We start from the raw sequence: 15,942 nt of genomic DNA on the forward strand, positions 1-15,942 counted from the left end.
GGGGCATGGGGTCACCACGGTGGTGAAACGCCGCATTAAGGCGCTGCAAGACAGCTGGAGTTTTGCTTGGGAAACTCACAGGGATCTCGCCGGGCCGGCACAATGGCGTTTCCGAACCCATGCCCAGCCCACGGGGGGCAGTCCTTGCTGCTTGCAGAGGCCAGACGCTTCTTGCAACTTCTAAGCGGCGAGAGCTGCCACCTTGCCAATGACTCACTCGTTTCCCTATGCCCTTTGGGCTGTGCCACCCGCCGCAGCCTCTCTGCTCCCTCACCCACTCTTCTCCCCAGGCTCTGCGCCGCGCCGCCAGTCCCAGGGGAGCCGCTAGCGCACCTGGCGCCTAGGGCGCGCAGCACTGCTCGCTGGTGGCCACCTCACCCGACGCGCAGCTGCTAGCGCGCTCCCTCCCTGAAACCCTGAAGTGGGGTGGCTTGTCTAGCGCCCAGTGAACAACATTATCCAATTGCTTCCCGTTTTATTCGTAGGCTGGGAGCTGAGAGAGCCTGAGCATTCACTTTCAACCCTCCAGGGGAGGAGGGGGTGCGGGCGGGGAGGGGAGACGACTCCCAGCTCCACCTCGCGCTCAGCGCGGCCAGAGCACTCGGCTCCGGGAGAGGCGAGCAGCGCCGGTGAGCCCCGCAGCAGCGCGCCCGGCCGCCGATCCCCGCGATGGAGTGAGTATCCCCGCGCCGCGCCGGCCGCTGCCCTCCTCTCGGCATGTTGCCATGGTGACCGCGGCAGCAGGCAGATCCCGCTCGGGTCCACGTCCAGGATGGGTGTTTAATTTCAGCCCCATGTGTACGCCTGGTGTTTCTATAGCAGCCGCCGCGGCAGCAGGAGGCAAGGGGTAGGAACCCCGGGTGGCGTGGTTTTTGCGGCTGCCCCTTGGCCAGCAGGGCCTGGGGGGCGAGTGAGGGGAGTAGATGATGTTGCTAAGGACGGAGGCACGTTCTAGGCTTTCCCATCCCTGCCCCAAGCTTCCGCTTATCGGGGAGTTGGCCGCAATAGCCATGACTTCCGATTCCTAACCATGTCAGCATTATTGGACTGCAGTTAAAAAAAGAGGGAGGGGGTCACTGCGGATCGGAAGCAAACTCGGTTCGGTGTGAAGCGTGCAATGGAAGGATGATGAGTTAGTGGGTAATATGAGCCAGGGCTGCAGTGTCCTGGCTACTAGAAACCATCAGAAGACCCAAAAGAATTGATTTGTTCCTGGGGTATTGGAGAAATAAGACAGAAACATATTGGCGGCAGCCCAGAGTGGAATTACAACGTTTGGCACCGTGAACACGGCATGGATGGGTGGGGAAGAGAGGGCATGAAGACAAGAGGCGTTAACCAGAAGAGGCATAATAAAGGGCTCCGGCTGTGGGTCTGGTCTCGGATGCCTCTTTTCTCTGTGTTTGCATCCTTGCACTGCTTTTTGGACACACTCTCGAGCTGCTGCCGCAGCAGGGCCGCTCTGACAGGCGAGACAGCCAGCCGCTCCAAGGAAGGGTCATTTTTGGAGCCAGCTATTAGATCCCGCTCACTTGGTCAGCTTCTCCTCTTCCGTTCTCTTCCCACACTACTCCTTGACATTGAGGCCGTCTGAAATCGTATTTCAAGTTAGAGATAAAGTCATGTTTTCAGACATCAGGACCTTCGTGCCAAACCCAAGAAACCCTAGATGCAGCCTTTATCCCTCTGCATATCTGATTGTGTAGATGCAATTTAATCTTCAGGAAGGCTGCTAAAGCAGTAGTGAGAGATGGTGTGGCATTGTAGGAGTCAGGAGTCATGGATTTCAGGCCCCACCTAGCCTGATACTGGTGTTATTGATTTCCTACTCCAGTAATTGAATGTCTCTGAGCCTCAGTTTCCCTGTCTCTGCAATGGAAACAAAGATGTTCCTTACTCACTTTGAAGCATTATTGAGAGGATCATATAATATTTGTATCTCTTCCAAAGGGCTTTGTAAATTGTAAGATATGTACAAATTTAAGGAACTAGTGTCACGATTAAGAGCTGGGCTCTGGAGTCAGATTGGCTGGTCTGAGCCTTCCTACACTTTGCTGAATGACATTAATCTCCCTGGACCTCATTTTTCCCATCTGGAAAATGGGAATAATAATGTACTTTTTGTGAACATTAAAGAAGTTAATGCATGTAAGTTGATACATATACATATAAAGTTCTTAGAGCCTGGCATAAAGTAAGCTCAATAAATGTCATCTATTATCTATGAATATTATCTATTATTATTAGATTGATGCAACAGTAATTGCAATTTTTGCCATTACTTTCGATGGCAAAACCCAAAAATTACTGTTGCACCAGCCTAATACTACAGTCTACAGCATTTCATGGGATTTCGGATTGGCACCAAGCTATTTTTTGTTTTAGACAGGGTCTCACTCTGTCACCCAGCCTGGAGTGCAATGGTGCTGTCATGGCTCACTGCAGTGTTGACTTCCTGGGCTCAAACAATCCTTCCACCTCAGCCTCCTGATGGGACTACAGGCATGTACAACCATGCTCAGCTAATTTTTAATTTTTCATAGAGACAGGATTGCCCTATGTTGCTCAGGCTAGTCTTGAACTCTTGGGCTCAAGCAATCCCCCTGCCCCGGCCTTGCTGGGATTATAGGTGTAAGCCACCACACTCAGTCTTTTTTTTTTTTTTTTAATTTATAAAGAAATACATGGTGTGGTGGTTCATGGCTGCAAGCTCAGTGCTTTCAGAACAGAGGTGGTAGGAGCTCTTGATGAGCCCAGGAGTTCGAGGATGCACTGAGCTATAATTGCATCACTGCACTGGGTGATGCTTCATCTCAAAACTTCATCTCAAAAAAAGAAAGAAAGAGAAGGAAGGAAGGAAGGGAGGGAGGGAGGAAGGAAGGAAGGAAGGAAGGAAGGAAGGAGGGAAAGGAGGGAAGGAAGGGAGGAAGGGAGGGAAGGAAGCAAGGAAGGGAAAGACAATGCCTGAAGGGCAATTGAAAATAACATAATTCCAAAGATACCACTGTAGATATGAGAACCAGCAAGAAGCCACAGCAGGCTTGGGTATACAGAGCAGATTCACCCTGATGCACACGTCATTCTTGTTCTTCACTGTCATTTTCTTAGACATGGAGACTGTCCTTTACAAGAGACTGAACATAGATCTAGTCATCTCACAGGGTAGGGCTAAATGAGAGCCTGGTTGTTTGCCAGGGCAGCAACTTTCATCTTTGTGTTCTCACATGAATAATCTAATGTTTGATGTATTTCTCCCAGACTTAGCACTTGGGTGCTCAATAACTGGAACAGCACACAGGATTGATAAGTTTACAAAGGTCCTCAGCTCTTTCCCACATTCCCTCTGAGTCCTCTGGCTAAGGTTTCCTTCCAGGTGTGCTAAGTTCACACCTGGAACTCCTTGTGAACAAAGACCTTCCTCATCACATTCTTCTGGCTTCACAGGATCCAAATTGCTGCCTCAATTAGCCTCCTTCTCCCTAATCAACTTGGCCTCGGCTTTCCCATTCCCAAGTGACATTCCAAAGTTCTCACTTCTTGGTTAACCTTTCCAATTTCCAACTCTGTTTTCTGCCCTACTTCCTTGGCTTCCTTAATGTATTAGGCCGTTCCTGCATTGTTATAAAGAAATACTTGAGACTGGGTAATTTATAAAGAAAAGAGTTTTAATTGGCTGATGATTCTGCAGGCTGTTTAGAAAGTGTGGTACAGGAGTCAGCTCAGCTTCCAGTGAGTCCTCAGGAAGCTTTCAGTCATGGAGAAAGGTGAAGCAGAAGCCTGGCAAGTTGTATGGTGGGAGCAGGAGCAAGAGCGGGGTGGGGGTTGGGGGGCAGTGTCACAGACTTTAAACAACCAGATCTCAGGAGAACTTATTCACTATTGCAAGTGAGCACCAAGGCCCCATCCCCAGGATTCTCCCCCAGGACTGAAACACCTCCCACCAGGCCCCATGTACAACACTGGGGATTAAATCTCAGTGTGATACCTGGAGGGGGACATCCAATCTACATCACTTGATATAATGAGCTTTTTCATCTCTCTTTTTTCCCTTTTAGAATATCACCGTTTCCTGTCCCTCCTTGGGTCTCACAACATTTCCCTTGTGCCAAATACTGCCCCTTCCCTTCAATCTAAACACTACTCAAATTTCATCCCAGGTAGGAAAGCCTACTTTGAATATGACTGAAACAGGGACTCCATTCCCCTTACTTTCTGTAACCAACTTATAGTTATAAACATTTATTAAAAGAGGGAATAAAATTCACTTCTTTTATGTTTTATTTTAACCAACAAATATTTATTGAGATATTTGTTGGCTCACTGGTCAAAAAAACAGTCATGATTCTCATTGTCTGATGAGAGATAGATGTTAAATCAGTAAATACATGTGTGTGTATACTGATTAAATTTCTTCTCAGAGAGGGGTTTTTCTTTTCTATCACATTGTCAGGCTGCAAATTTTCTGAACTTTTATGCTTTGCTTGCCTTATAAAACTGAATGCCTTTAGCAGCACCCAAGTTACCTCTTGAATGCGTTGCTGCTTAGAAATTTCTTCCACCACATGGCCTAAAATCATCTCTCTCAAGTTCAAAGTTCCATAAATTTTTAGGGCAAGGGAAAATTTCTGCCAGTTTCTTTGCTAAAACATAAAAAGAGTCACCTTTGCTCTAGTTCCCAACAAATTTTTCGTTTCCATCTGAGACCTCCTCAGCCTGGATTTCATTGTCCATATCATTATCAGCATTTTGGTCAAGGACATTCAGCAAGTCTCTAGGGAGTTCCAAACTTTCCCACATTTTCCTATCTTCTTCTGAGCGCTCCGCACTGTTTCAACCTCTGCCTGTTACCCAATTTCAAAGTTGCTTCCACATTTTCAACTATTTTTTTAAGCAGCACCCCACTCTAGTGGCACCAATGTACTGTATTAGTCCATTTTCATGCTGCTGATTAAGACATACCTGAGACTGGGCAGTTTACAAATGAAAGAGGTTTAATGGCAAACTCACAGTTCCAAGTGACTGGAGAAGCCTCACAATCATGGCAGAAGGCATGGAGCAAGTCACATCTTATGTGAATGTCAGCAGGCAGAAAGAGAGTTTGTGCAGAGAAACTTCCATTTTAAAAACCACCAGGTCTCATGAGACCCATTCACTATCATGAGACCAGCACATGAAAGGCCTGCCCCCATGATTCAACATCTCCCACTAGGTGCCTTCCACAACGCATGGGAATTGTGGGAGCTACAAGACAAGATTTGGTTGGGGACACATTTAGCAAGAAAAATGGTTCAACCTCACAAAGTATCCATAATCACACATAGACTAAACCGTAAGCTCCTTGAAGACAGGGTAAGGGATATTTTCACCACCATTTATCCCAAGTACCTATCACAGTGCTTCGTACATAGAAAGTATTCAATAAATATTTGCTAACTAAATGAGTTACTGGATGAATGAATGAAGGCATATGTTAAGAACCTGCATTTCTCACTCATAGGTGGGAACTGAACAATGAGATCACTTGGACTCGGGAAGGGGAACATCACACACTGGGGACTATCATGGGAAGGGGGGAGGGATTGCATTGGGGAGTTATACGTGATATAAATGATGAATTGATGGGTGCTGACGAGTTGATGGGTGCAGCACACCAACATGGCACAAATATACATATGTAACAAACCTGCACATTATGCACATGTACCTTAGAACTTAAAGTATAATAATAAAAAAAAAGAACCTGCATTTATCTGTAACTTTATGTCCCTAATGCACTTATCCTTTCAAACCATATCACCAAAGTTCCCAATTTAAAATGAAACTTAGTGAAAATCAGGTGCATAGTCATTTTTTCACAAGCATTATTGGTTTTAGTAAAATGAGAGCTTCCTAGTTTAAATAAGAAAAAAAAAAAAAAAAAAAAAAAACAGCCGTAAAAGAGAATGAAATAATGTTCTTTGCAGCAGTGTGGATGGAGCTGGATGCCATTATCTTAAGTGAGCTAATTCAGAAACAGAAAGCCAAATATTGCATGTTCTCATTTATAAGTGAGAGCTAAATGGTGTGTACACATGGACCTAACGATGAAAATAATAGACACTGGGGACCTCAAAACGGGGAGGGTGGGAAGGGACAAGGGTTGAAAAATTACCTATTGGGGACAGTGTTCACTGTTTGGGTAATGGGTACATTAGAAGTCCAGTCCCCACCAGTATGCAATATACCCATGTAACAAACTTGCACATGTACTTCCCTGAATCTAAAATAAAATAAAATTTACAAAGGGTCTATCTTGGAAAAGAAGAAAGGTCTAATTTCCACCTTAAGAGACTAGAAGAGCAAACTAAATCCAAAGCAAGCAGAAAAAGAAATGAAAGAAAGAAAAATCTAGGTAATAAACAAGAAAAGAGGGTATTAACGGATTGAAGTTAAAATTTTTCTAGTGAAATGCTCTGTACTGGATGGGTAGAGCAGAGAAGACCTACTGGAAAACCAGAAGGTGGGGTTGGTGTCATGTTCCATACCATGTCAGCGTTCTTGTGTGGTACACAAACACCAGGCAAGGGCAGGTACATGCTGCCCTCCTGGGTGGGTTGGGTATGAGATCCATGTGTTTGCAGGAATGCACTTTAACACCTGCAGTTGTTAATTTGATGCCACACCTATAGATTTTGCCCCACACTTCTCTGGAATGGTCTTCAAAACAGTATGGGATCAAAAAGGCACAAATAGCATAACGCAAGAATCTAAGTTGTTGCCATCCCTGTAAGCCCTGGGGCACTGACAATGGGGGTGACAGCCTCGGATCAGAAGTGGCATTCCCCATCACCAGTCAGATGCCTGTTCTCACATGGAGTTAGGCTTATAACATCCAGGGTTGATCATAAAACATCTAAGTTTGATTTTGCAAATGAACAAATCTGGCTTCATGGAAGAATAAGTGCGGTAGGGACACTGAGTTACAGATAACTTCAGGTTCTTAACATATGCCTTCATTCATTCATCCAGTAACTCATTTAGTTAGCAAATATTTATTGAATACTTTCTATGTACAAAGCACTGTGATAGGTACTTGGGATAAATGGTGATGAAAATACCCCTTACCCTCTGTTCAAGGAGCTTATGGTTTAGTCTATGTGTGATTATGGATACTCTGTGAGGTTGAACTATGTTTCTTGCTAAATCCATCTTCTAATGACACAAAATGTGGCATTTTGTGGGTTCAGCTTATGGAGGGCATCAAATAAATGTGTTTAGAAATGTGTAAGACTTTTAGAAGATAATTTCTATGATGAAAGTAATGTATGCTTTTTTTTTTTTTTTTTTTTTTTTGAGACGGAGTCTCACTCTGTCGCCCAAGCTGGAGTGCAGTGGCCAGATCTCAGCTCACTGCAAGCTCCGCCTCCCAGGTTCACACCATTCTCCTGCCTCAGCCTCCCAAGTAGCTGGGACTACAGGCGCCCGCCACCTCGCCCGGCTAGTTTTTTGTATTTTTTAAGTAGAGACAGGGTTTCACCGTGTTAGCCAGGATGGTCTCGATCTCCTGACCTTGTGATCCACCCGCCTCGGCCTCCCAAAGTGCTGGGATTACAGGCTTGAGCCACCACACCTGGCCGTAATGTATGCTTTTTAAAAATTCAAATATTACAGAAGTTTATGAAGTAAATATCTCCATTTTCCATTCTCTCCCTCATATCTCAATTTCTAGGAGTGATTACCATGAACACTTGGGAAGCCTCTTTCCAGATATTTTCCATGCAAACATCATAGAGTTGGAATCACTTATATATATAGGTTTAAATATTTATTTTACATAAATGAAATCATACCACATATGTTGTTCTGCAGCTTGCTTTTTCCACTTCATATTATATTCTGTGTACTTTTACATATCAATATATGTTAGCATGTATAGCTCAGTGGTAGAGCACATCCTTTGAATATCAATATATATACATCTACTTCATTCAATTTATAAAACTACTTAGTATTTACTTTTGGAATATCATTAACCAGTTCTTTATGATGAAGAGTTAGACTTGTTTCCACTTTTTGCTAATATTTTCAATACTACAATGAACATCCTTGTCCACACTGCAAATGAATCTGCATAATTTTCTTAGAAATGAAATTACTTGGTGAGTGAATATGCACATTGTAAATTTTGCTAGATATTGCCCAGGTGCCCCCAAAAGTGTTGTATCTCTTTACATTGCCATCCATCATGTTTGAGAGCCCCTGTTTCCCCAAATCCTTGACAACCCTAGCCACATTATATATTCATATTTGAATATTTATGTTTGACTAGTCTAACTTGAAGTACATCATCACTGTCATTGGCCGTGATCTGTGCTCTTGCTCTCTCTACTTGTCACTTTCTCAGAGAGCCCTAGTAAGCCACAAGGTGCAAATGTTCAGAAGATAGTGAAAATCACTTACAATGACAAAGCTTAAAATATCTCATTACTTTTAAAAGTGATCAAGTGATTGTTTTACAGTTTGTCAAATGTAGACTTTATTGATAGATTTCTTACTCTTAAAGTTGAGGAAATGAGCACACATCACTTAGCCCGCTTTTACCATTTGTTGCAGTTATAGTGTGATATAGTTTGGCTCTGTGTCCCCACCCAAATCTCATCTTGAACTGTAGTCCCCATGTGTTCAGGAAGGGACCTGGTGGGAGGTGACTGGATTATGGGGATGGTTTCCCCCATGCTGTTCTCATGATAATGAGTGAGTTCTCACAAGATCTGATAGTTTAAAAGTGGCAGTTTCCCCTGCTCTTTCTCTCTCTCCTGCTGCCATGTAAGACATACCTGCTTCCCCTTCCACCATGATTGTAAGTTTCCTAAGGCCTCTCCAGCCATGCAGAACTGTGAGTCAATAAAACCTCTTTGTTTACAAATTACCTCTCAGGTAGTATCTTTATAGTAGTATGAAAATGGACTAATACACAGTGTTAGTTTTATGTTTTCAAAGTTTTTAGCATTTGCAAATTTGAACATAATTCCCTTAGTTCATTCAATCAACAGATAAATCTTTTTGAGTGCCCTTTTCATCCCAGGTACTGCTCCAAGCACTGAGAATACAGCAGTAAATTGTCAAAGAGTAGATGAGCTTATATTGTGTTAGAGGAGACAGACAATACATATATTACATATATACTTTGTCAGGCAGCAATACATGTTAAAAAAATAAAGCACATTAGGAGACTGGAGAGCGATGGGAGGGTTATTTTTGATAGTGTCATCAGGGAACAGGTTTCTGAAGTCACGAGTTTGGACAGAGACTTGAACAAGGTGAGGGGTGAGACATGCAGAAGAAGGAACAGCACTTGCAAAGGTCCTGAGGCAGGGCCATGCTTTGTGGGCTGAGTGTTAGTCTTGGATCTAAATGCAGTCAGAACACCACCAACCCTTTCATCAATGACCTCCTCTTTTTTGAGCATCTTACAGGTTGATTTAGTGTTTAGTTAAAAGGGTTTGTTTTCAAACAGGGCCAAAGTGTTTTAAATTCTAAATGCTTGTTGGTTGTTTCTATGAACAAATGAATGTGTATAAAATTATAGAATCATGGTTTTTTGCCCCTCATAATTCTCTAAGATGTCATTCCATTGTGTTCTGGCATTGACCCTTGCTCTGGAAAAGTCTGAGCTAGACTGACTATTTCTTCTTCGTAGATGGCTTGCCCGCTCCCATCCCTCCCACTCCTGCAATTTTTTTTGTTTTTTGTTTTTGACTTTGATGCTGATCAAGTTATTTTTAAACACTGAAAGTTTGGTAACTTCTCTTTGATATTTCTCACTGTAAGTCATTGTGTTTTTTTTTTTTTTTTCTAGAAAATGGTAGTTCCTTTGATCTGAAGAGTTATATTTTCCTTTTTTTTTTGTAAAGATATTTTCATTGTGGCTTTCAAATGCAGAATGTATTTGTTCTGTTGTCTACTACAGGGACATCTATTACCTATTGCCCTCCATAACCATTAATTCTGAACATTTTTCATTTTTTCCTGATGTTCCTATGAGTTTCCTTACATTTAAAAGTCTGTCATATAGATAGTTGACTCTCTTGTTAAGCAACAGTTTCTAAGTAGGTTTCACTTCTGAAATGGTTTTATGGTTATCTTCAATTTATTTTCTGGCTTGGCTAGCTCATTTTGCACTTATTTTTTAAAAAGAGTTTATGTATTCAATTTTTTGAATGTATGGAGAATAATTTATCAGAAAATTATCTGTATTTCTTGGGCTATTTTTCTGAACTGTATTTATCTGCCATTTGCTGATAAGTCTTTCCTTTATATAAAAATAATAACTGTGCATATAGAATCTATGCATGTTAATGGCTTTGCATTTATTATCCATTTCCAAATAGAGGTAGTTCTATCTAAACCTACTATTTGCTCAAGAATAGGTAGAGGGGATGGAGACAGTGATTTGGGGGAGACATTAGCTTTAGATTGGATTTTTTTTCTCATAAAAAATTCTTACAACTCTGCAGTGTCTTCTGTTCAAAAAAGTTGTGTAGGAAGTGAGCAGATCATTCAGACAGATCACATATCTCAACTTACTAAGTGTGTGTGAGTTGCGGGAGGGTAGACAGATATTTGGTGGTTTACCACTACTTGTTGACTTGGTTTAGCATTTATGAAAAGTGGCAGGGCAAGTCAACTACAAAGGCAATTGCTCTTTTCCTTCTATTTTCCTACATCTCTTGCCTCGAGATTATTTCTCCATGTTAAGGTTTTCAGTTTTGCAGATAATAAACATGAAGGATTCACACAGTACTCCCATTGACTCCCATCAGTGTCACTTTCTCCATCAGTTCACTCTGGTAGGGAAACAGCCCCTTCTCACTACCCAGTGTTGGGCCTTTCTGTACTCTCTCCTTACGTAGAGAGAAATTTGAGAACCAGTTAAGATCTGTGGAGAACTATATCACCTTTTAGGGTTGTCCACTAATTTAATAAAAGTTATACTCTGTTTGACAGATAATTCTTATAGCCTGTGATCTGAGAATTGTAGGTAGCTCTTTGCTAGTTTCATAGATCAATTTTTTCATTTCTTTATTTATTTTTTTAGAGTTGAAGTCTTGCTCTGTCACCTAGGCTGGAGTATAGTGGTACAATCGTAGCTCACTGCAGCCTTGAATTCCTGGGCTCAAGAGATCTTGCTGCAGGGCCCCAAATAGCTGGGACTGTAGGCACACACCATCATGCCTGGCTAATTTTTAAATTATTTTCATTTTTAATAGAGACAGGCTCTCACTATGTTGTCCAAGTTGTTCTCAAATTCCTGGGTCTTAAGCAATCCTCCCACTTCAGCATTCCAAACTGCTGGGATTATAGATGTGAGCCACCATACCTAGCCTCACAGTAGATAAAATTTTCTTTCCAATTTTTCCTTCTTTTAATTCATTTCAGCAGCTTTGAGGGAGATACAGAGAAGACTTTACCATGTCTTTAAGTTAATTAATCAATGAATCTTGTGTTTCTATGAAAATAATATTGTAACTACCAAATGTCATTGTTATTAAAAATCTGTTGTTATTATATATCTTTGTTCTCTCTTAATTCTTAGGAATGTGTATGGCAAAAAAAAAAAAAAAAAAAGTTCATGAATGAGATTTTAAATACTTTGCAGTATTTTGGAAAGGGTGTACCTGGCTATGTTCTCCATCTCATCCTTCAAATCCATTTTCTACCCTTCCCCGCCTGTGTACCTCATGAGGCTGTGCTTTGTGCCCTATGAGGCTGACCTCTATGGACTCCCTCAGCTTGCCTCTCTTACTCTTTGACTTCCTGTTGAGTTGGATCAATGGAAGGAACCAGCAGGAGAACCATGGATGGGAGAAGAGTGAGGTCAGTGAATGGTTTAATCTATGGTTTCTCTTCCTACAGGGCAGTGGGTTGGCCAGGGCATCTTTCCTCTTCCGAAGGCTGCAGCAGTCCCTCCTACAGCTACAGCTATAGCTCTCTCCCACTGCTGGTAGCCACTTCCTTCCTTTGCTCCTCTGAGACTTGATGTGGCGATGGCTCCCTCATCACTTTGTTAGCCCCTGGGTGCTTCACCATTGCTGTGGGTAACTGTCAGCTCTGCCTTTGCCTTTGTGAAGCAGTCTCTTTATTAAGCTTATTTCAGTTATCCAGTTGGAGTATGCCATCTGCTTCCAGCTGGGATCCTAGCTCACACAGCATATGAAGGATAGAAGCACTGAAAGTCTTACGAGAACACGTCTTATTACTGGGATGGAATCTGGTGATTTCTGTTTGTTCATACATTCTGATCATTGGACCTCAAGGCTCCAATATAGGGAACATATATTGAGTGTTGTTATGTGCATACTCAAACATTTAAGAAGGAGACAATCCTATTCCACAGATATCAAAGTGCTCATTTACTTCCCATTGAAAAATGTCATTTTCTTATGCATGACTTACGATAAAAATTCCCCAAATTTGATGCCTCAGAGGGAAGACCAATCTCAGTTATGAGTAGGCTTAATCAAAATTTTATTTCATTTAAAGAAATGAAATCTTATTTCTCTTCATTATAGGAGGGAACTTTCCTGGTCAAAATTCTGTTTTTGTAAATAGGTCTTTATAGTATTTGATGTACTATTTAAAAATGTGATAATTTAACCTATTAATAGTATATAAATGGATGGTACCTAAATTGCTGCCAAGTCAATTAAGTCTATACCATCATGTGTAATCTTCTTCACAGATAGTACAAAAGCATAAAATGATGTAGTGTAATGAAAATGCATGTTTTACAAGTTCTGAATAAATGGGCTATAAATTAAATATATTATAATCCACTGACTTTTATATAGTAATTTGATATACTCTGGATATTTGTCCCCCACCCAAGATCTCATGTTGAAATGTGATTCCCAGTGTTGGTGGTGAGGCCTAGTGAGAAGTGTTTGAGTCATGAGGGTGGATCCCTCATGAATGGCTTGCTGCCTTCCCTAAAGTAATAAATTAGTTCATGCCAGAGCTGACTGTTTAATGGAGCCTGGCACCTCCTCCCCTCTCTCTTGCCATGTGACATTCCTGCTCCCCTTTACCTTCTGCCATGAGTGGAAGCTTCCTGAGGCCTCACCAGAAGCAGATGCTGGTGTTATGCTTCTTGTGCAGTCTGTAGAACTGTGAGTCAAATAAACCTGTTTTCCTTATAAATTACCTAGTCTCCAGTATTTCTTTATAGCAATGCAAAAACAGACTAATACATATTTCATACTTGAAAAGTAAGTTGTTGTTTAGACTGCTTGCCCTACTTTTAATACCTCAATTTCTATCAATTATGTTTATTTATCAATTCGTTCAACTCGTAATTATTAAGTACCTAGTATGTGCCAGACACTTTTATGGGTATCTGTGATACAAATAGAAGTAAGACATTGTCTTTGCCTTCATAGGGGTCACAGTCTAATGAGAGACAAACATAGTTGGTCAGGTAATTATAATAAAACATGGTAAGTGTTATGCAAAGGAAAGGTTTGATGGAATACTATCTGTCAGAGGCACATAGTATTGGGGCAGGAGCCTAAATGAAGTTTAGGAGTCCAGGGATTCTAAGATGAGGTCAAAATCCAAGCCTGTTTCATAGCCCTTGAAATTAATTTAGCATAAAAAATCTTTAATGTTTGGACTAGTCATCTTACAACTAGTTAAGTCATTTTCTCAAAAAATCAGCAACTGAAATCCTATATTAAAGCTAGTTTGAATAACTGACTTAACTTTCAAATCTTTTTGTTTGCACTTACAAGTCTATGACTAATGCTGCCTCCATGATCATGGGTGAGGCAGCATTGTGGAGAATGCCTGCCCCCTTGAGGAATCAGAAACTCAGCTTTCAGATGATGGTGCAAAGTGGGATCACAAAACAAAACAAAAAACAAAGAACAAAAAGGAAACAACACAAAAACCAAAACAGAACAAACAAAACGATATGAAGATTTGGTGGGCCCTACTACACCCTTTGTAGGTACTTGGTTTTAGTTACGTTTGCTGAGATCACATCAAAAGCCTCTGAACCTCTGAAAGGCATTATAAGTTGCCCAACTGCACCTATGAGCCATCCAGAGAAGCATGAAATAAGTTGATCCAGAAACTCTTTTGAAGTCCTCCATCCTTTCAATACTTTTCTTATCTTCTTTGCTTCTGAGCCGGAGGTGGAGCATTTAAAATCAAGAACATCAATAATAAGGTCTCATTTCCTAAGACAGCATCTTTATCACTGTAATGTGCATGCAATCATTTGGGATCACGTTGAAAAGCAGATCCTGAATCTGTAGATAGGGGGTGTATTTGGGGGTTTCCTGTGTTCCCAACAAGCTTCCCAGGAGGTGATGTTGATGCTGCTGGTCTGCAAACCACACTTTGAGTAGCAACATTCTCAGTGCAAAGATAGAGCCCAGGGCTTTATATAACACAAGAAGTGGGTGTGGAGGTTCCTCATTTTTTTGCACTTCCCATCCCAAGACAATCTCATAGTAGGTGAGTCTGATGATGAATTGGAGTTCAACAATCTGTGTGTGGAACAGGGAAATACACAGAACAAAACCTGGCTCTTCATTTTCATTGGCACAACTTAGCAGTTAAATGTGGATAGGCAAAGTCTCTATTTTTTGGGAAATCAGAATGGGCTAGGGGTTAGCCAAAAAGTGTATATGAGATATATAAATGCAATCTTACCTTTTAAAATATGAATTTGAAAATTTTTGTGATCATAAATAATTTAAATTCTAAAAATATTTTTCTTTGGTCAGTTCTTTAATATTTTAAAAATAGTGAATCTAATTGTTTATGGCCTAATGTGGCTGTAAGCCATAATATCTTGGTATAAATCTCCAGTTATGATTATATGAATATGATATGAATATGATGTGTTAGGCCCAAGAAGCTCATGGTATTCCATTTTCTGAACAAGATCAATAAACTCTGGGACCCTTACTATTAAAAGCAAGGAAAGAGTAACTTATTTTGTAAAAGATAATTCAAACATGTTAGTAAGTTGTGTTTTCATTTATGTGAGATGAGAATTATCCCCAAAACTCTTTCATTGTAAGAGGAGCTAAGCGTTATAAAGACAATGCATATTTGTTAATTAGACTGCACAGAACAAGGTTCAGTTATGGATTCTTGATTGCTTGGTAAAATGATGGCTCTTCAAACCTAATTACATTTCTGTGAGTTAAAGCGCGGTTCCGAAGGACTCAATATGTTCACTCCCAGCCTTCGTCAGCTGTACAATTTGCTTTCCTGTTAGTTTTACTCCAGATCTTGAAATTAAAAGCATTTTATTATATCAGGATGGTGTGTCTATGACTTCAATGTGAATAGAGGAGGAGTGTTCTACCATGGAATAACACAAATTAGAGGTGCATGTATGTATGTGTATGGGGTGTGTGTGTGTGTATTAAACTTTATACTTTTTAAAGCCTCCTTCTAAAATGCCGTCTTTCAGATATGCCTATGTCTCGTTTTGGTAGTTTTTCTTTTCTTTCGTAATTTAACCATCTCTTGGGAATTAGAAAAGGATTCCTAAGATCAAAATCCCCAATTTTCTGGAAAAGCTTTGGCATTTATCACTCTCTCCCCACATTTGCCTGCTTCCTAAGATTGGTCAAGGGCAGCCATAGGCCCTCTGGGTGACAAGGAACAGAGATTTATACAGTCCACCTTACAACATATGGATAAAGGATCTCTTTCTTTCTATATATGTATTTTGTGTGTGTGGTAAAAAATACATAGCATAAAATTTACCATTGTAACCATTTATAAGTGTATAATTCAGTGGCATTAACTACATTCATCATATTGTGCAATCATCACCATTTCCAGAACTTTTTCATCATCCCAGACTGAAACTCTCTACCCATAAAACATCAACTCCCTATTCTCCCCACCCCCTATCCCCCATTCTACTTTTGGTTTCTG

General features: G+C 41.0%; 1 protein-coding gene across 1 annotated transcript in view; it reads left to right on the forward strand.

The window, feature by feature from the left end:
- Positions 1-597: 597 nt before the first annotated feature.
- PALM2AKAP2 (PALM2 and AKAP2 fusion) overlaps positions 598-15,942 on the forward strand; it is a 554,929-nt gene continuing 539,584 nt past the window's right edge. The window contains exon 1 of the mRNA XM_010365583.2: positions 598-674. Within this exon, the coding sequence (XP_010363885.1) occupies positions 670-674 (5 nt within the window). The 5' untranslated portion in view covers positions 598-669. The remainder of the gene's footprint in view (positions 675-15,942) is intronic.

Source organism: Rhinopithecus roxellana, chromosome 16 (genome assembly GCF_007565055.1).
Source record: "Rhinopithecus roxellana isolate Shanxi Qingling chromosome 16, ASM756505v1, whole genome shotgun sequence".
NCBI lineage: Eukaryota > Metazoa > Chordata > Mammalia > Primates > Cercopithecidae > Rhinopithecus > Rhinopithecus roxellana.